This window comes from Leucopleurus acutus, assembly GCF_964270905.1.
Source record: "Leucopleurus acutus genome assembly, chromosome: 18".
Lineage (NCBI taxonomy): Eukaryota > Metazoa > Chordata > Mammalia > Artiodactyla > Delphinidae > Leucopleurus > Leucopleurus acutus.
In genome coordinates, this window is record NC_139160.1 from 50,382,192 (window position 1) to 50,404,650 (window position 22,459).

At 34.1% G+C, this 22,459-nt stretch overlaps 1 protein-coding gene across 9 annotated transcripts in view; it reads right to left on the reverse strand.

Moving 5' to 3' along the window:
- MYCBP2 (MYC binding protein 2) overlaps positions 1–22,459 on the reverse strand; it is a 273,166-nt gene that overhangs the window by 116,479 nt on the left and 134,228 nt on the right. For all 9 annotated transcript variants that reach the window (XM_082859416.1, XM_082859420.1, XM_082859419.1 and 6 more), the window contains 12 exons: positions 21,461–21,544; positions 19,946–20,042; positions 16,482–16,674; positions 15,681–15,955; positions 14,129–14,350; positions 10,525–10,716; positions 8,186–8,392; positions 7,184–7,315; positions 5,367–5,545; positions 2,517–2,659; positions 962–1,062; positions 49–267 (listed from right to left, as the gene is read on the reverse strand). In XM_082859416.1, the coding sequence (XP_082715542.1) occupies positions 49–267; positions 962–1,062; positions 2,517–2,659; positions 5,367–5,545; positions 7,184–7,315; positions 8,186–8,392; positions 10,525–10,716; positions 14,129–14,350; positions 15,681–15,955; positions 16,482–16,674; positions 19,946–20,042; positions 21,461–21,544 (2,044 nt within the window). The remainder of the gene's footprint in view (positions 1–48; positions 268–961; positions 1,063–2,516; positions 2,660–5,366; positions 5,546–7,183; positions 7,316–8,185; positions 8,393–10,524; positions 10,717–14,128; positions 14,351–15,680; positions 15,956–16,481; positions 16,675–19,945; positions 20,043–21,460; positions 21,545–22,459) is intronic.

A 22,459-nucleotide genomic window follows, 5' to 3' on the forward strand; every position in this document is an offset into this window, starting at 1 on the left:
ATCAAATCAAGTTTTAAGTTTCAACTGTCCCTAGGAACTGGTGCCCACCTTGTAGTGCATCACACATGCAGGCTTATAAGGGTGCTCGCTCTCTATGACAGCATAGTGATTAGAGGTTGTACAGGCAGAGAGGCCTTGTTCAGGCTGGTTTCCTGTGGTGCTATCTGTTGACTGATTAGGATTGAATGCAGGGGGTGCATACTTCTGATTCAGAATGGCAACTGAAGGAAGCAACTGTTGGACAAGGCCAAAGACTTCTACAGCCACCTAGTATAAAAAAAAAATGATTAAGTGAGATAAGTGTGAAAGTTGCTTTAAAAAGATTAATTACTATAATTGTTGGTTATACTTATTAATCGGAATTTCTGTTTAGAGTTTCTTCTAGCTAAGTTTTCATTCAAAGAGAAATCTGTTCTATGGAAAGAAAAAAAAAGACTTATCTTAAATTTATCTTAGATGTTACATATAGCCTAGTCCATATTTTTAAACCATTCTGCCTTTTTGGGACCTGCAGTAAACTAGGTTTTACTCAAATTTAATTATGCCAAAGAATCAGTAGTTTATAATTTCTTCCATGTCTTGAATATTTCACAATTTTACAACACTCCTATCCTTTAACATTGTTATTTTTATTCAAAATGGAGATTTGGCATCGACATTATAAATTCTAAAGATCTCAGTGAATTTAAGCTTTCCTTACATATCATATTCTAAAATATATTTCTTATTCCCAAGTTCTTCAAATGTAAAGCCAATAAGTAAGTATGGTAATCCAGTAAACAATACTAAGATCAGAGAATTAGTTATTTAACTAATAACTTCTACCATTTACATGTCTACCTGCTTGTTACCTGTAACCCAGATGCCTCAAATATTGAAGTATTTTTAAAGGAAAGATATAAAGTCTAAATAAAATTATATTTACAAAAAAGATTCAAAGTTAGAGAATTAAATCACACACCTTGGGAATAGCAGCAGCTACTGGTCCTATGTAGGCTATAATAAGGGGAAGCAGCATGGAAAACAGACTGGAAGAGCTAAGCAGTTCTGGAATGTCATCAGCTAAAAAAGGCATTAAAACTATAGTTAGAAGGTAATTTCATTGTAATGTATATATGCTGTACTAAGCCTGTATTCTAGTCTCTTGAGTAAAATTATAGTTGACATTGATTGAGTGCTTATAAAGGACCTGGCACTACTCTAAGGGCTTTACATACATTATCTCAATTAATCCTTACAATAAGGTACTTTTATTATCGCCCCTTTTAGAAGTGGAAACCAAGGCACACGGTGTTTAAGTATATTATCCAAAATCATACACCTGTAAAATGACAGAGCCAGAATTAGAACTTAGGGTAACAGTCATGATTTTAAACCACTGATCTTGGTGCAACACATAGCTATATTTCTGTCATTAGGCAAACTACATAATCTTTGTGTGCAGGTTACTCATCTGTAAGACAGGATAACAATACTTCCCTCACTGGATGTTGTGATGATCCAGTGAGTTGATACATGTAAAATGCTTAGAACAATGCCTGCACATATTAAGTACTCCAAAAATGTTTGCTGCTATTAGCTATATTGCCTTCTATTTTTTCCAAGGAAAAAGCACTTTGCTGATGAACATTTTAATTATTTCTCCATGAACATGGTGCTGGGAAGATAAGTTGAATCTACGTTATGAAGACCTTTATACTGAAGGCCAATTATTTCCAAATGCTTGTTTCTAGATCTGCTGTTGCATCAGAGTAGGCTGGGCAATAGTTTCTTAGTTCAGCCTAAACCCCTAGTTTGGATGGACCAAATATTCTTTATTTTCAGCAAGCTTCTCAGGTGATTCTGATGTGCAACTACATTTAGGAACAAATGTTATAGCTAACAGTAATGTTTTTGTAAATGTAACTCTGCTGCCAGTGTGGAAGATGACTAGATAACTAGATGGGGAGTGGGGGAAAGGTGGCAGGGAGATTATTAGGATGTTATCAACCCATGAAAAAGAGGACATGTGCTTGAACCATGGCAACTTGAACTATGGGGGAACAGATAGAGAGGAGAATACAAACTGGAGAACTTCCAGTGGAAGAATTTACAGAACTCAAATGAGACAAGTGAATCTGGGGAGATGTTTGGGATTACCCAGACCTTTGGATGAATGGTGATACTATTGCCAGAAATAGAACACAGAGAAAGAAAAACAGGTCTAAAGGAGAAAACGAAATGTTTTTTTGACTACTGAAAGAAGCAAAGACTCAGTTTAACCAAGAGTTTTTCTCTTAATGGGCTAACTAAGAAAACTACAGTGTAAAATCATTACTTCTGAACATTCTAAAAAATTCTGCATTGGTGTATGGAGTATGGCTGATCCCCAATTAATGTACGTATATGTGTAGATCTATAATGAATAAAACCTTCTGGGATTCTACAAGATGGTTCTTCTTCAGTAGCTCTGTGCATAAGCTGGGGAATAAAGAATCTAAAATATGACTATTAAGGAAGTAAAAGAGAAGTCTTACCATCCACGGCAAGAGCTCTGTGCAAGAGGTCTTTTGCAGCTCGAACAACAGTGCTTACCACAGAGAGAGCTCTGCTACAGTTTTTATCTTCTTCATTGGCTTTACTCAGAAGTTGAGATTGTAAATCTCCATCGAATTCACTCCTATAACATAAGTAACACATGAGATCATTTTACATGGTGGGTAAAACATGATCTAACTCTAGGAATCATATCTGGATCACAGCTCATTTAAGTTAAAAAAGTTCCAGTTAAAAAAAGTAAATATAGAGCTATACAGTTTTAAGGAGTAATAGGGCTTCAAAGAAAAATAAAGCCAGATAAGGGCACAAAGTTATTTTAAATAAGACCATGATGGAACTGCTATTTAAACAAAGGCCTGAATTGTGTTAAAAAAGATCTGAGCTGAGAGAAGAGTATTCAGGCAAAAAGAACAGTAAGATAAAAGTTCAGACAGGAACAAGATGGGTGAGTTCAAGGAACAGAATGAAGACAGAATGTCTTCATTCTGTTCCTTGAACTCACCCATCTTGTGAGTTCCTTGAACTGGAATGAAAGGAGAAACAGTGTGTGCGACTAGAATGAAAGGAGAGAGAGTGAAGGGTGACAGGTGGACAAGGTAAATAGGAGTCAGATCACATGAGGTTTAAACACCACAGTAAAGACTTTACATTTTATCCTGGAATGGGAAGGGGAAGCTATGAGGGGAATGTGATCAAGGGCAGAACTTGATACAATTTACATTTCTAAGATCACTCTGGCTGTGCGGTGGAGGACAGACTGTAGGAGAGCAGCAGTGAAAGGAGGGAGACTTGTTTGGAAGCTATTTCCTCTAAGATCCAGTTATCCAGGTAGCTACCCAGGTTGGCGTGATGGTTTGGGCTAGACTGTTAATTATGGGAGCGGTAGAAAAGGTCAGATGTAGGACATTTTAAAAGTACGGCTGCCAAGACTTACTGACGTAAAGTGTGAGGGAAAGAGGGATGTCAAGAATGCCCCCAAGGTGTTTGCTGTACCTGTACCTGTGGGTGGGGAGGAGGACTGTGGACTAGTACCACTAAGACGTCTATTAGCCAACCGTAAAGAGGACGTGTGTGTGGTACAGTGGTTAAAGGTGGGTCATCTGGAGTCCAATTTCCTGCCTACAAACCCCAGGACCATAATTTACTATGAGTGAGACTTCAGGCAGGTTGTGGAGCCGCTCTAGGGCTCAGTTCCCTCATCTGTAAAGGAGGGATAGGAAACTGCCCACCTCACAGGGGTTCCTGTGAGGACTGACTGAGCTAAGACAAGGAATGCCCTCAGAGCACCGCGTGGCATAAAGGAAGTGCTCAGTACATAGGAACTCTCATCACCATCTCCATTACTGTCACTCAGATGAAGATATCAGAGGGACCTGGATATTCATTCCACGGCTCAGAGGAGATGGAAGCTAGAGATATAAACTTGGGAGCCATCAGAGTAGCATGGTTTTAATGGTCAAGTGATTTTAATCTTTTAAAACTTAATTAATTAAAATTTAAAGCTGGGCTTCCCTGGTGGCGCAGTGGTTGAGAGTCCGCCTGCCGATGCAGGGGACACGGGTTTGTGCTCCGGTCTGGGAAGATCCCACATGCCACGGAGCGGCTGGGCCCGTGAGCCACGACCACTGAGCCCGCGCGTCCGGAGCCTGTGCTCCGCAATGGGAGCGGCCACAACAGTGAGAGGCCCGCGTACCGCAAAAAAAAAAAAAAAAAAAAAAAAAAAAAAAAAAATTAAAGCTGAAGATATTTAAACCTTGGTGGAAAATATCAAAATATCAAAAACACTGTATTTTGTGTAAGATATAAAGTCTGGACAGCAGATGTTTTTAAGGGGCTCTCCAGCTTTTCGAAACATGTAACTCTTCTTTTGTGTCTGATATGGCTTCCAATCTACTTTTTGAGAAAGCGAATAATGTACTGTTTACTGTGGGGCTGTGTAACAGAAAAGATTTTTCATTAGGGTAAAAAGATTAGAAAGCTTTTGTATCTCAGCAGCAACATGCCACTATGTAGCTATTTAATGCCTACTATTTCTATTCTATTTTACATGGAGAAAGAAAGCAGATCATCTACATCTAGGGAAAAACATTTTGTGCCTAGGCAGTGTCCTCTTGACTGTTTACGAAGGAAACAGAGGAAGCAGTAAGCCTCTGAAAGTGATATGCAACTTCAGTGATTTGATGTCAAGTCAGATTGAGGACCAATGTGGTGAATGGAACTCACTACTACCTACGATTCCAGCTAAGTTGCTAAAAGAAAAATTCAGACTCAGTGAGAAATGTATATTTAAAAGTGTTTTTTTTAACTCAAAATTGTTGTAATTCTTTGTTTTCCACTGTTTACCTAAGGAATGGCTTTAGTTAAAAATATTAGAAATACATCATTATATATTCTAGGGCTCCAAGGACTAGATTCACAGACACCAAAATATTTTGCAGACTGGACAACTGGTTCAAGGTAACAACAGTACTTTGGTAGAGATGATTTGATCATTAACTTTTGGTATTTAAAAAAAAAGAATAAATTCCATTAAAATTAGAAAATGCAGACCACAAAACTATAAGAGTGACAACAAACACATATGCCCAAGCACATATGCCCAGTATATAAACATTTCAAAGAGATTAAAGAAATGACAAAGAACATTTTAAAGTAAACACTAAATTTACATATGAAAATGAGATCTTTTTACACAAATTAGCAAGTGCAATGAAGATACGCTGTATAATTCAATTATCACTGCCCATTTAGCGTTTTGCACCTTGGTAGTAAACTGCACATGTTCTACCACTGTAGAATAGCTCCCTGATCTCTATACACACACCTACCTGTAGTAGAGGATCTGTGGAATCTGTCCTCTGGTTTGATTTGTGCCATTACTACTCAAGCTGCACGTGCTGAATGTAAACGTCACGCCATCAGGGCACTGAACCGTGGTCATTCCTCCATCTCCGTTTGCTGTGCGGCTTCCATAGTTCCTCAAGCGCACAGCATATTTAACATTTTCCTTCATGATAAAGATGTAAGGCATGTTTATATTTATTCATAATGTACAGAGGATATACAAAACGAGCTCTAGCAGCAAACTGGGCAAATACAGTTGAGCCTTGAGTATCAGAGGTTTCAACTGCCTGGGTTTACTTACACAGGATTTTTTCCAACAGTAGATATTACGGTACTACCCGACCCGAGGTTGGATGAATCCACACATGCGGAACCAGTATAGGGAGGTATAAAAAGGGCTGACTATAAGTTATACTTGGATTTTCTACTGTGAGGAGGGTCAGCACCCCTAACCCCCACGTTGTTCCGGGGTCAACTGTATAATGAATCTGTTATATTTATAGACAATTTGGTTAAATGAGTTTTTTTTAACGAATCAAACAGGGTGATGACTAACACTTATTGATGTTTATTATTTAACAGAAACTGTCCTGAGTACTTTCTGTAATTTACTTTAATTAAATTAATCCTTAAAATGACCTCATAAGGTAAGTGCCATTATTATCCCTATTTTACAGATGAGGACTCTGCGGCACAGAGAAGTTAAGTAACTTGCCCAAAGTCACACAGCTAGTAAGTGATGAAACTAGGATTTAAATACAGGCAGTGGGGCTCTAGCTCTTGCCTCTAGTTTTTAATCACACTATAAAAAATATTACCCACAATAAAAGATTTTAAATACATGAATTAATATTTTCCTTTGATGAGTTTAACTTTTGAAACAGTTTTAAATATGGGAAATAATAATGGTGAATCCATTATATTTTTATTTTAAGAGAGACATTCAGAGACAGAAATAGACAGGCAGACAGACATGGAAAAAAAAAATCCATAAGAAAAAGTTCTCCAAAACAAGATTCACTGTATATAGAAAATGTGAGACATAGATACTGGCACCTAATGATCCGTGACGTAAACTTCATAATGATGGGTTTCTTTTTGGGTTTTTTTGGTATTATTTATGCTTTTGATGAAGTAACTGATGAACTTACCTCATCCGAAGTTCTGCTGTCTAATAAAAATTATTATAGTTGGATTCAGAATTACTCTATTAATTACTTTAATGTTAAGTAAAATTTGTTTTGCTAAATAGTTATTTTCTGCGAGACAGTCAAGTTATATAAAATAATAATAACCTTAATAGTTATTTAATACGATCTGTTAAGACCACTGGCTCTTTACATGAGTTTTGGCACAACAGGAGAAGAAAAACAGGAACTAATATTTATTGAGTTTCTAATATATTGTGCTAGACATTGAGGCAAGTACCTTATTCCATTCCTCAGTTTAACCTGAGCAACACTACAATTGAGGTATTATCCTTCCCAATGTACAAATCAGCCTCAGAGTGGGCAAATGCTGACATATCCAATGTCTTAGAGCTAATATTTGGAAGAGCAGGTATCTGAAGCTAGGTTTGTTTGACTCCAGAACCTATGGATACTTTCCACTAAACCAGACTTGAAGAGATCTTTTGCAAAAATAGAATATAATACAGTACAGTATCAGGAATACAGTTGGTACTCTAGAAACATTTAAAGGACCACATATAGGAATACTTTTCACTATTTTTTAAGCAAACGCATAATAATACATCCTATTTACAAAAGAAACATACTGTTAAAATTACTGTTAAAATTACCTTTAAAGGAACAACTTTGTCAAGTCTGATTTCAGCTATATCACTGGGTGAATCATCTGTTGTATAAGTTCCTTTGACTAATTCTAGAGATGTCCATCTGTGAGAATGAGTTGAATCCCCTGCATGTTCACTCTAATTAAAACAAAACAAAACCCACATGCTCTTAATTTCATTAAATGAACAATTTTGACTTATCAATGATTGTTTTTAAGAGTTTATTTCCTTGCATATAAAATTATCCATTAGCATTTATCCATACGTACTAAAGAAAACATTTTTGGTCCTCTAGAACTATTCATTTTTATCTGATTTCCTGAGACATCTACAAATTATATCATATAAATAGGCTTTTTCATCTGTCTTAAAATGATTCCCCCTTCTTCATAAGGATGCTATATCTAATTATAGAGCCTAGTGAAGTAAGGAAATAATTCAAATTAATTGCTCAAAAGAAGCAAAATACAGATATAATGTTATTTACCAGCAAATGACTTATATGCTACCTGTCTGTCTCACTTTAATAAAACTTTGTAAAACTCAGGTACTTAAAAAAATTTAGAGTGGATACAGCAAGATACTGCTAACTCAGTCAGCACCACTATCTTTACTAAGAATCATCCACTGGCACTCTGACAAAATTGCTTAATCACTGATACGGGTAATAATACCAGTCTGAATATTGTTCTTGTTTTCTGAAATACTACAATAGCAAAAAAAATTACTCAAGATTTATAGTCAGAGGCTTAGCTATATAATTTCTAGTTTTTTCATTTAAAATCCTCCCAGGAAGTGCAAAAACCATGAGGCAGGAGAGATCCAAAATGGCACACGAGCAATCATGTAGAATCGCTCCCTTTCAATTTCTCTAACGTTGTCCATCTATGACTAATCTGCTAAGCCGTCGAGGATGTGGACCACTGTACTGTACTGTACATTATAATGATGATATGTCCTGACACACAACCCACACAGCAAGAGGAACACTGTAAGAGTGGTACTCACATCATCAACCAACACCTCTAATTCATATTCATGAATTCCACCTCCTCCATAGACAGAAAAACCAACCACAACTATTCCAGGTTTGTCTACTGAAAAACAGATTGCATCTGGGGACCCATTCCCAGTGTTCCAACTTCTCCCCTGACTTGTCTTTGTGAATCGGTTAGCACTGGCTTTAACGGAGTGGAGAGAATTAAGCCCATCAACCTGTGAACAACAAAAGCAACTACATCAGTAGTCTGGACCTGAGCGTTACTAATATACTTTTAACAAAACTATCCAAAGGTTTCTAGGAAGTTCAGTTAAATAACCTACCTTTAACAAGTGGGTTTAAACCTTCCTAAAGGTACATTCCAATAAGAGATTAACGAAGAATAAAATCAGATTTTATTACTCTACATTCACAAATCAGTATCATGCAACAGTATATATTTTTAGTCTTATTAAACTATACTTTTCACTTAATTTATGTCAGAACTATAAACTTGTAAGTTATCACAGTCATAACATATGCATGAATTATCATTCACTTTGCAAAGAGATACCAAAAATTTCATCAATATTTTATAGACCAATAGTTTTCAAACTATGCTACACATAGAACACTAGGAATCCTGGACAGATGGATATTCAAGGCAGGCAGACTCAAGATTCCCGTCTTCAGTCAGACCACCCTTCCTCTTATTTGTGAGTTTTCAAGCTAAGACGTCATTGCAGAAAATGTTCTGTGCCTTAAGTCTGAATATCGCTAATGTATACTATGATAACTTGGCAGTCAATATGTGAAAATACACACACACACACACACACACACACACACACACACACACACACCCCTGTACAACATCATTAATTACAAACTTTGATTAGAGAGGATCAGAGCACTTATTCTGGTTTGAAACTATCTTTTTAATTATAGAGCCTGCTTCTTATCTAAGTTGGCTGCAGAAGTCTGAAAGACCTACAAGGGTTAAAAACTGAAGTTTATGATTCTAGCAAGAATGACAAACTCCTCTGAGAAAAAAAAAATGTGGATATCTAAGACAGGACCTTTAGAAACTCCCAAGGTTGTATATTAGGCACTTGCAATTTTGGGCATTCCTTTTCATTAGAAAAGTAAGTTCACAGGGTATTACTACATAGCAAATTTCTGACGGGGACTGAGGCCTTATAAACTTTCTCCTCCATGGCCTAGTACAAGAGGGAAGCATATTATAGACTGAATGAATAAGTGAAAAAGAAAATCAAAATGTTCTGACCAGGGCTTCACCTCCTAGGCCAGGGTGAGATACTAAAATCTGTTCAGGTATGTGTAATCATTTCGGAATCCTAAAGGCTAAACTCTCACTATGAATCAGTAATGAGTGTAGACTGAATGGATTAATTGAGAATAGCTTCTGAAATAAATCTGTTTAAGTAAGTAAAAGCAAAGACTAGGAATTATAGAAGTAAAATAGACATTCCTTTGCAAGAAACGAGAGACCTGGGGTCAATCAGTACATCCTGGTTATTAAACATTCATTTGAATGATATAAGATGTTTCACATTATGACATGATTTTCAAAACCAATCTACCATCTACTTTTTCAGGAAAAAAATAGAAACATTCACCAAATTCAGTCAAAACATTTAGATAAATTATAAAACAGAGTGAGCAGGGCAGTGAACTGGTGAAAAATAATTACTTTACAAAAATGTAAAGACACTTTAAAATGTTTCAAAGTGGTTTCCTCAATCATATTAATATTTGATCCTTTTAAAACTCTGTAATAACGGGTGTACAACAATGTGGATGTACTTGATGCCACTGAACTATACACATAAACATGATTAGAATGATAAATTTTTTATTACCTAATTTACTACAATTAAAGAAAAACCTTTGTGATATAAGTGAGATAAAAATTATTATTCCCATTTTACATATGTGTTTGTCTAGGGTCAATCAAGTTGGCAGAGCTAAGGTTTGAACCTCTTTACCTTTTCCATACCGCATATTCATTAGTAGTCCTACTTCTACTTCTCATTACCCAGCAGTGAAAACTAGTTTTGCTTTTATTGGGGCATGGTGGTGGGTTGTGCAATGGGTCAGTTGAGGGGAAAATGTATGCTTTGTATTACTGCAACATCCTGGGTAAACTGGTGAGAGAGAGGAAGCAAAGAAGAGCAGAGAAGAGTATAAGGAAGGGAGAGAAAAAAACAAAACCCCCAAAACAGCCTAGCTTCAATGTGTTTTCTTAACAAAAATTAGTTTCTACAAAGCCAAAATATATGAAAAAAGAAACAATGTGGAGAGTTTAAACATGTGCTCATTATCCAATATCAAAATATAACATTACTTCAGATCCCAGGGCTGATGCTGTCAGTTCGCTGACAATACTGGCCAGTAATCCACAAGTGTTGGAGACCAGGTGGGAGGAGAAGAGCTCGTTTTCTCTCCTCAGGCTGTTCCTGACTGGGAGCACGACAATAACCAGCATTTTCTCCAGAACTTCACGGAAGCTTGTCATCCCTGAGATATTCTCTTCATTCTATGATACATGAAAATAAAACGTTCTAAGATATTGCTTTATCTTCCTTCACATGAGTACTCAATTGCAAAATCTTGTCTTTCTAGATGACACCTTTAAAATTCAGACTTGAGTCTATGTCTATGTATCTATCCAGCTGTATGTGGAGTCACTATATCTACTTTTCCCATAGAAGTTCTTTTTTAAGTTGTCAGTCCCTGGGCATCATCAAAGTACCACACATTTACAAGGTATCTGTGTTTTTATTAACTTAGGGTCATTTTCACCTACCTTCTTATTTAACTTTTCAGTAAGAATCATATATGACAGAAAAAAACTCTTCCTATTTAAAAAGCTATTTCTATAGGACAAAATTCCAAACTGAGATAATTATTTCTGGTATGAAATAATTTAATGATTTCTGATTTAAAGACAAAGCAACTGAGAAATAGTCTATACAAATCTGTTTTCTAATAAAATTCTTTCTGTACATGCATGTAACAAAAATATGGAGTTGTTCAATAAATACTTCTGTGCAGCTTTACAATTCCTATTGTACTTGATTTCAGAAGTGAAGATAAGAAATTCCAACCTCTACCAATGAAAAACTTTCAAAATAAGAAATTACAGAGTCCCACTAAAGACCAGTGGGAAAATACTTTTTTTTCCAGAAAAAAAAGGGGAAAAGATGAATAATTTAATTGATATCCAGCATGAACACTCTTTATCTCTTTTACCATCCTCAATATCTTTTAGCTCACTGTGAACAGACAACAAGATGCATTCAGTTTCATCAGAGGGCCAGTCGTGACCAATGACCCTTTCAGCTGTCCTGTGGACTAGGGAATCAAACAATTTGAGATCTAGTTCCAGTTTTTTCATAGTGCCTCAACCTCATCTGTAAATTCCAGCTTTTTCATAGTGCCTCAACCTCATCTGTAAAATCGGGGAACCATTTGCTATGAGTACGTTATCAAAAAACACTTTGTTGCCCCTGAGCAAGCAAGTTCTTCCATAATACTTACATTCCATATTGCATTACAAGATATCGCAGGTTCAACAGATTTCATAAAGTCATAAAAATCTCGAGGTGGAAAACGGTCTTAAATCATTCTCCCCGAGACAAACCAAATATATAAATGAGTGTACTTTCAATCCATTAGAAAAAATTAAGTAACTTTTCAGTTAAAATCATCATGAGCGTTATTATGAATCACTCTCAACAAAGCGTACAATTTCTCATATTTTCTTAATGTCCAATCTTAGGCTGAAAATACAAAGTTACTTAGAGATAATCTTCAATTTTTAAGTTATTTCTACTATCTTTGAATAAAATTTCCATAACATTTAGGTCAGTATCCTATGTAATTCGCCTTCCTGGCTTTAAAATAATCAATTCTTGATTCTGTTAAAATTACAATTCTTCTATCCTTTACATCACTTTCATTCTCCAAAAACTTTACTTTTTGGAACATCTCAGAAAATTAGCTTTGGATGAAACTTAATCCCCAAGTGTACTCTATAATCAGTAATCTAGAAGGGCTTTCTTTGGGGGGTGGGGCATAGGGGGGTGTGTGGAGTGCATTTATCCAGTTACGTCCACTTAAGTTTCTAACTAGTAATTAAAAGATTAATACGAGAAGCTTCCCATAAAATCTTAAACATGAAATCAAGAGTGCCAATATGTTTTAGTTAAAAGACCAGAAATATACATATATATTAGCACATTACTGCCACTAAAATTTTAGCAAAAGGAACTCTTATTCACTAGTGGTGGGGAATGCAAGCTGACATTAGCTTTCTGGAGGGCATTTTGGCAATTTTAGCGAAGTCTTAACGTGTTCTCCTTTGACTTAAGAATTTTCCACTCCTGAAGATTTATTCTGGAAAAATCACTTTGTATACACATAAAAATATGGTCAATGATATTTTCAGCTGCATTGTTTAAAATACTGAAATATTGGGAAAATCTAAAAATATTTAGAGAGAAAGGATTGGTTGACTATATTATGCTACATCCAAATGGTAGAATTCTATATTATCCACTAAAAAGAGGGTAGAAGAATATATAATAACCAGCATATATCTTCACAGAATATTAATACAGACATGCAAATATGCAATTATTAATTTTAATAACTACCAAATGTTAGCAGTTCTCAAAAAAAATTTTTTTTAATATTTTGAACTTTTACTATATTTTTAAGGAAAACACTGCAACACTAAAGGGAATTTAAAAAGAAAAACAGATTATCCATAGCTTTATCACCTAAATATTATTTTTACTTCCAGTATTCTCTTTCAAAATATGCAGGTTTTTGCATACATATTTTACATAGTTTGCCATCATAGTGTATATATATATACTTTGGTTTCTGACTTTTTATTTTAAAAACTTAAAAACATCTGCTCTGATATTAAATGTAAATGTAGTTATTTTTCATGGCTGATAGAACCATATTCTATCAAGTTGATCTATCCAAATTCAACTATTTCACTTAAACAAGGTTAGTAGGTTGCCTCACAGTCTCACCAGCACAGGAGCTTTGTAAGAGAAAAAATTTATTTCTCCTAATTTTTTACAAATATATTGATACCTTGATAGAACTTTCACCCACATTTAATTACTAGTAAGGCTGAAAATTTTCCCATGCTGCCTTACTCTCTAAATTCCCTCATATTTACTTTTATTATTTCTACTGGGATACTACAAAGGTATTATATTAACTGCAAATTTTCTTCCCATTCTGCTATTGTCCTGTTTTGTTTCTGTATGTCATTGAAATTTTTCTCATCATTTTTCTGTTTCTTCAGTCAACAGAAAATTGCTACTGTACACTAATTGGGATAACTGTTCTATTTTCTACTCTTTTTTTTTTTTGCTTTAATTTTAAAGATTACTTCTCATCAAACTTGTTAGTAATTATATATGGTTTTCATGTATATTTTTCTCCACTATGCTTTCTAATAAACAAGAAGCACTTATTAAACAATGTTTCCTATGACTACTGTTTTATAATACTTATCTTAACATACCAAAATGTTATAGAAAAAAATGTTTTTAAAATTATTTATTTCCCTAAAATTCTATCTTGGCAATCTAAAATACTATATTAGAATATAAAAGTTTGCTTATAGTATCTGCAATTTTTTAAATGGTTCAGCAAAAAACAAACATACAGGAATTTATCTCATAACTCTATCAAGTTCTTTATGGGTTAGGGATCATTTAAAATGAAAAATTAGAGAAAAAAGATTGCTCATTTACAGGTAAACAGAGAAAATTTTTTTCTTAATTTTAACTCTTCTCGTAAAACTCATAATTATTTGGTAAATATACATACTGATACAGAAGAATAAGCACCAAGCTAGGTATGTCTCCATTTACAGTTTTATTGCTTCAACATAAAAGATATTTCAGAAAAAGACCTACCTGGCTGAGTTTTTCCATGTGTGCTACCAGAAGGGGAAAACGGTGAACCAGTGTTGAGTCATTCTCTGTGCTAACTTGTTTAACAATTGATCGTAGCAGTACTTCTCCATCATATGCAATAGGGAAGATAGAAGTCAGCTTAACAGAAGTGTGACACAGAGCTGACATCACAGCTGCAAGGAGCCGGCTACTTGATGTCTTGAAGTTTGCCTCTTGAATATCCTTTTAGAAACAAAAATATACACCCCACTAAAGAAATACTGCATCAATATAATCCAAGTTTTTTGATATATAAAAGATAAACAACCTTTTAGTGATCTTTCCTATTTCATTCCTGATAATGGTATTTTGTGTTTTTTCCTTCTCTCTTATCTCTCAATCAGACTTCCTAGGAGTTTTAAAATTTTTGTTTTATTTTCAAAGAACCAACTTTTGACTTTGCTAATATTCTCTATTTTCTATTTCATTGATTTTGACTCTTGATTATTTTGATCCTTTCCTTATTACTTTCTTCTTACATTGGGTTTGATTTGCTCTTCTTCTGGCTTCTTAAGGTAGAAATTTAGATCACTGATTTTAAACTTTTCTTCTTTGCTAGTAGTATAAGCATTAAAAAAATTTCTTTTTTCTCTAAGCAACACATTGGCTACTTCTCACAAATTCCAATATATTTTTATCTTTAGTGTGAAAAATTTCTAATTTCCTTTGGAATTCTTCTTTGATTCACTGGTTACTCAGAAGTATTGTCTATTTTCCAAATATTTGGTGTTTTCCTTGATATATTTTGCATTTAATTCTTAATTTACTTCTATTGTGGTCTGAAAACACTTTCTTTAAGATTTTAATCTTGTGAAATTTACTAAGACTTCTTTTATGACCTGGCATGTAATACACCTTTGTGAACATAATATGTATACTTGATACAAAAATGTATACTCAACTTGCACATTCTTTTCCATAAATGTCAGTTAGGCCAAAGTGGTGGATAGTGTTGTTCAAATCTTCTGTATTCCAACTGATATTTTTTGTCTAGTTATTCTATTAATTACTGAAAGAGTTCTACGTTCTATTAATTACTGGTAGTCACCAACTATCAACGTGAATTTGTCTACTTCTCCCTTTAGTTCTGCCAGTATTTTGCTCAGGGTTTTGGAAACTGATTTGGGACATACACATTCATGAGGGTTGCAGTTTCCTCATGAGTAAATGAATGATGTTAGCATGCAAATTCATTTGCAGCTCTCTCTCCTGACTGTTTTGGAGATACGGGAGTGGCAGGGGCTACCATGAACTGTCCTTGCTCTCACTTACAGATTCAAAGAACAACCCAGCAGCTATACAATGTGCCTGCCAATTTTATAATTAAGAAATGATAAAGCAAACAGAAAAACAGTTTTTTTAACTTTAATTATTTAAATCACATATACCAAACTGATTTCTTAATTTACCTTTTATACAAGTTAAAAAGACTGAGGTAACTGAAATATATTTTCTTGAAAAGTATTAAGTAGCATAACATATTTTCAACTGACATTTTACAAACTTAAATTACCTGATCCAAACAATTCAGTAGATCACAAAGGCAAGCCCACTGTAAGGCAGGAGTTGGGTAGAAAGAATGAAAACAGGCAGTAAAGGTATTATGACACTCCTGAAGGACAGCTTCTAGGAGACTCAAGGGTTGACTGAGATATCCTTGGGGATCATTATCCAACTTCACCATGCAGTGATCAACTCCTTCTGACAAAATTTTTCTTAGCAAAGTTCTGGTTTTTCCAATACATTCTGCTAATTTGCTAGTCTCTTCTACAACAGCTTTTCCTGCAGCTTTAAGAGAATAAAGCAGATTGCTAATTAAACAGAATAATAAATATGTATGAAAACATTCAATACAATTCAAATAATTTCCTATATGGCTAAAAATCATAAGTATTAATAACCTAGAAATGAAACAATATAGAGATTATGTGTGGTCCAAAATTATTTCTTTTTAAATAGGACTCTTAAATGGGGAAAAAAACAAAAAAACCCTGCACAGGTTTCAGCATTTAAGTCCAAATCAGTCATTCAAAATATTTATATCTGACAGAATCTGTTTATAACAACAACTTATTAGAGTATTTAACTTTAGTCTAACATGACTTTTTGTTATCATAATGACATGTAATCTATTATATTCTTTATAAGTAAATATATAAGCATCACAGCAAGCCAAGTTTCTCCCCTCAATTCAGGAGCGAGCAGGATAAATAAAGGCAGCTGGGGATCTTAAACTTTTGGTAATCCCTATATAAACCTTCTCAATGTCTCAAAACATTTTCTCCTCAAAAGTCATTTAAAAAATGTATCATACCTGACACTGGGTAAATTTCACAGGTATAGACACGCAATAACCTCAGACAACAGGTACCCACAAAGCGTAGTCTTTCTAAATCTAGAAGTGTGGCTGTAAACTGGAATCCTTTTAATCCTCTTAGTTCTTCAACTCCTAAGACTAAGGTGGTCCAGCTCCAGTGAAGAATACTCAACAATGACTCAAAACATTCCTAATCCAGAATATGAAAAAATAGATAACAATTAGTTCAAATGGTATCATAGGTTGACTCAAATGGAAAGATGACATTCAACTTGAAAAGTTTACCTTGAAGTTTGTACTGAGTTTTGGTAGCCCAAATAATAGACATTCTATTAGTTCATTCATTACATTACCATTAGGAATATCTTTGACAAAAAAGGTGAAGTAGTTAGGCATCTACAAAAACAACATTCTTCAATATTTACCTATTTAAAAATACATTTTTAAGTTAAAGAAGTTAAAAAACTTTTTAAGTTGCTACCAACCTATCTAGTTTATCATATAAATAAAGAAAAACACTTATAAACACTTATAAACATGTTTACTTGAAAGAAAAATTAAACTCTATATTGTCAATGTAGTATTATGTATATAAACTAAAAGTATTTTAAGCATTTTAATAATCTTTGAATATAATAAAGTATTCCAGTATTAGATATCAGTGACAATATCAAATAAGTTATTTTTTGTCTACATATTAAATTTTACAATACAAACTACAGCCAAATCTTGATAAACAAGTTAACAGAAGTTTAAAATTGACTAGAAAATACAAAAACACACTTATTTGGATCTTTAAAAATTCTAGAATATGAGTTTAGGGTGGTGAGCATCCCTTGCTATTCTAGTTGGCCTGTGGGTTTTATCATGCTTATGATGACAGATACTTCATGAATCTCAAAGTAAAGCACTTATTCCCTCATCTCCACCAAATATCAGTCCTCTGGTATGGCAAAACCAAGAATAAAGGTTTGTACTTTAACATGGTAAAGAAATGATTGAGTAAGTTTCTTATACAAAGATTACAATTACCTAATGACCACAAAATCACTTAGACATAAATATAAAAGAATTACTACACACAGATAAAAGAGATCACTGAAAAAGACATAACAGAGGCAAAGATACTTATTTGGATCAAAAGATACCAAACTGTTCTTAATACTAAAAGGATGCCAAGGTACCAAGGAGCCAAAGCTCTTAAGAGCCTCTTATTCAAAGCACACCCTCTGTTGGAAGATGAATTTGACATGATATATCAAAATTTAAATGAGCCCACCTCCAGTAGAAATATTCACAGAAGTACGCAAGTAGCAAAGACACATATGTACAGATATGGATATACAGTCGGTCCTCTGTATTCACAGGTTTTGCATCTGCAGATTCAACCAACCAGGGATCGAAAATATTCAGAAAAGAAAAAGTTCCAGAAAGTTCCAAAAAGCAAAACTTGAATCACTGCCAGCTATTTACATAGCATTTACATTGTATTAGGTATTATATGTAAGCTGGAGATGATTTAAAGTACACAGGAGGATGAGTGTAGGTTATATGCAAGCACTGTGCTATTTTATATAATGGACTTGAGCATCCAGGAATTTTGGTATCGGTGGGGGGGGGGTACTGGAACCAATTCCCCCTCAAATACCAAGGCACAACTGTAATAGTGAAAAATGAGAAACAAACAGTCCTCTGGTAGGAATAGAACTGGATAAATTAGAGTACACCATTCTACGGAATACTAAGCAAACATTAAAAAAATTCAGATAGAGCCAAATGTATTAACATGGAATATATCCATAGCGTATTTGATGAAATTTTTATCATTAATCCAGAGAAAACCATAATTCGAAAAGATATATGTACCCCAATGTTCACAGCAGCCCTAGTGCTGCTATTACAGATGAACGGATAAAGAAGGAATGTAATAGAATGGAATTGAATGGAGTATTACTCAGCCATAAAAAAGAATGAAATAATGCCATTTGCAGCAACATGGATGGACCTAGAGACTACATACTAACTGAAGTAAGTCAGACAGAGAAAGACAAATATCACATGATATTGCTTATACGTGGAATCTAAAAAAAAAAAAATGATACAAATGAACTTATATACAAAACAGAAACAGACCCATAGACATAGAAAACAAACTTATGGTTACCAAAAGGGAAAAGGGGAGAGGGATAAATTAGGAGTTTGGGATTAGCATATACACACTACTATACATAAAATAGATAACCAACAAAGACCTACTGTATAGCACAGGGAATATACTCAATATTTTGTAATAACCTATAAGGGAAAAGAATCTACAAATATATACATATATATATATATATATATATATATATATATATATATATATATATATATATACTGAATCACTTTGCTCTACATCTGAAACACAGCATTGTAAATCAACTATAATTGAATAAAAAAATAAATAAAAGAAAAATCATGTCATTTGTGAAGTGTTTTACTACCACCTTTTAAAAAAAAGAAATTTTTAAAAAGTAATAGGCAGAACTTTAAGTATGATCAAAAACAAACAAGAAGACTATATAGCATACAGTAAACAGAGACTAATAAATTTGTTTATGTACAAAAAATAGTCTGGAAGAATATACATTCGAATGGAAACAGCAGTTATATATGGTGATAAAAGGGTGATGGGAAAAGAACTTCAATATAATTTTAGTATAGTTTTAACCCTATTCCCACCAGGGACGTGTATTAATTTTGTGGTTTAAAAAAAAAAAACTAAGAAAAAAAGGGAAAAAAAGCCTTCTCTCTATGCATTTTACTAACATGACAGACTACCAGCTACATTAATAAATCATATTCATATAGGGCCTTACAAATTAAATAGAATTTTTATATCCCTTAACTCAGAAATTCATAATGATGCTATGATATAGTTGAGATAACCTTCCTAAGAGTCCTCAACTAACAAATGAAAGAGCAAGAACTCAGACTTCCTGAGCTGAAACACCACAGTGTTTCAATTACATCTTATTGGCTTTCCATTCTACACTGGTAACCCCAATGGCATCATGTCTTTAAATGTACGAAGGGGATGGTCAGGTAATTCAACAAAGTCCTTAGTTAGATATATGACCCTTCTACTTAATTCTTTAGCATTAAAGTAACATTCTTGGTTAATATCACTCAACTTTTCCTTCACTTTCTAACTCCTTCAGCATATGTGTTCATACATAATTTATAAGAAAATTCACCATGTATTTCAGAAATAGCAAGGTATGTTAAAATCAGTCAACATCTTTATTTTCCATTATTTAATGTGACTATTCTTTGGCCTGGGATGTCAAAGCTAATATAAACAAATCTGAATTATAAAGCTATGCTAAGATAAACTCTTAGAAAAGTGGCTAAATGCTAAACATCAAAACAAAACTCAGCACTGGACAGAAAAGCTGCAATTCTTAAAAATGGCTTACCACTGAGACAGTTCTTGCAAAAGATCTCTTTAAAATATGTACAGGTTCACTGGTTTGCTGTTTGCCTTTTGAAGCACTGCTGTCACTGGTTGGAAGTCTGAAGGTAGCATACATACATAAATTTATGTTGGAGAGTCCACCGACATTTTTATTCTCAAATATACATTTTTGCAATGGCAAAACAAATTAAACAGTTAAGCATTTTTGTTAGGCAAAATCCCAATATGGGGCTTTTTACAAACATTTTCCAATGCTAAGCAAAATTTTTAGCACATAAGTACCTCATCTTCTAAATCTCACCTTTGTAAGACTGGGTAGTAGAAACTCTTCTCTTACTAGACAACATTATGTAACTTATGTTCTCTAGTAATGTTACTATTAAATGCTACCATTAAAGAGTTACTCAACCACTGTACCCACGAGTAGTCCAAGCAACTTGCTATGTTCATAATGCTACATATTACAAGTACTGACTATAGCAGATTGCATAAAAACAAACAAAAATGTCCTCTTGGAAAAAGTGAGGTTATACCATCTAGATTCTTAAAGATATTAGTATAAAAGATATAGAAGACAGAGAATCACTGTTCTAAAGGTACTGCCTTTGATTTTTACTATTTAAAGTAAGAATGCCAGTTTTTAGTGAGGGTTTATATCTATTTAAATTCTTTAATCTAAAAATTATTGCAGTAGGGCTTCCCTGGTGGCGCAGTGGTTGGGAGCCCGCCTGCCAATGCAGGGGACACAGGTTCGTGCCCCAGTCCGGGAAGATCCCACATGCCGCAGAGCGGCTGGGCCCGTGAGCCACGGCCGCTGAGCCTGCGCGTCCGGAGCCTGTGCTCTGCAGCGGGAGAGGCCACAGCAGTGGGAGGCCCGCATACCGCAAAAAAAATAATAAAATTAAAAAAAAAAAATTATTGCAGTAATCACCTAGATATAGATGGGCACACACATAGGCATTGTTCCCATATATGTCTCAATTACCATGAAGTAATTAAAATTCTTAAATAATGTTAAAATATAATAGTATTACCATATGAGCAAGCTGTTGTTTGATATTTTAATTAAAGGTGGAAATTTTTCAGCAGCAAGGGATTTTCCAATTCATTCCATCACAAGATGAACAAGAAATATAAAACTGTAGAACAAATCAACCAGGCCTACATCTAAAATCCCCACCTAACACTCAGATTTCATTTCTCTAAGATAAATTTTATTATTTTAAAGTTTAAAACATTCTGAAATTGGTAAGAAAATCAATAGGTTTAAAAAATAACTTATTAAAATACTGTTATAGGCATAATACAGATAATCTGAGTCATTAGAGATATTTTATTAAAATTAACTTGAGGTAAAGAAATGTTTAAAAATATACAAAACATAAATTAAATGTTTGTATTAAATGTAGCTAAATGCTTCGAATAATTTCTCCCTTATTGTGCCATATATTTTACAGTGACCCTAGCTCATTATATTAAAAGAATAAACCATGTTGATTATAAATACGCTAAATACCTGTATAATAATTGAGGTATCTGACCAGCGTTAACATCTGTACCATTATTTGATTTCTTTGAACTCTTAAATTGGAAAACAACCCTAAGAAGAGAAAAAATAACAATATAACCAAAGACAACACTATTCAAGATTCATGGAAGGAAATGAAAAGTTTAACAATCATGCTTTCAAATCTTACATTACTGAAGAGAGATTCATTCTTTAAGGCCAAAAATACACTTAAAAAGACACTTCTGATTTTAATTCTAGCTCTGAATGCCTTAATGGGTTAAATGAAAGAGTTGAACCTGATTGGGAGCTCCTAGGTGAGTAGCTGCTCTGCTCCCTCCCTCCTGGTTAAAGCTCAACTTTAACCAGAACAATAAGCTTTTAACAAAATATTTCAACTTACAGTTTAAAATCTGCTTAAATAGATATAACATAAACTTTATCTTCAAAATGCTATGATATTCCAAGGTTGAATGAACTGTATATGGGAATCATACAGTCCTGGACCAAAGCACTCTCCCCAGTTCTACCATACAATCTTAGAGTAAGCTGAAAAGGATATGTTACAACAATAGACTTAATTTATCTTCAGCATTCTACTTGAACATTCAGGAACACAGAATTCACCTCCTAAATTAGCCTGCTCTTTTTCTGGTCAGCTCTCTTATGAGCTGAATGAAACTATATGAAATACATGATTACATAACTTCTACCCATTTCGAACAGTTTATGCTCAAGAATAATAAAGAATAAATTGAATTTCTCTTATAAATGATGGTCCTTTCACATGAATCAGAGTACAGAGTATAGAGAAGGCTGGACTTTGGGTCAAGAAACTCCAGGTCCAGATTTGGTTCTGCCACACAGTAGCCATACAGTTTGACGCAAATCATTTCACCTTTTGTCTCTATTCCCGAGTGTAAAAATGGGGCTAATAACCACTTCACAAAGTTATTGAGGGCATCAAACAAGATAATATAAATGAAAGTATTTTATAAACTGGGAAGT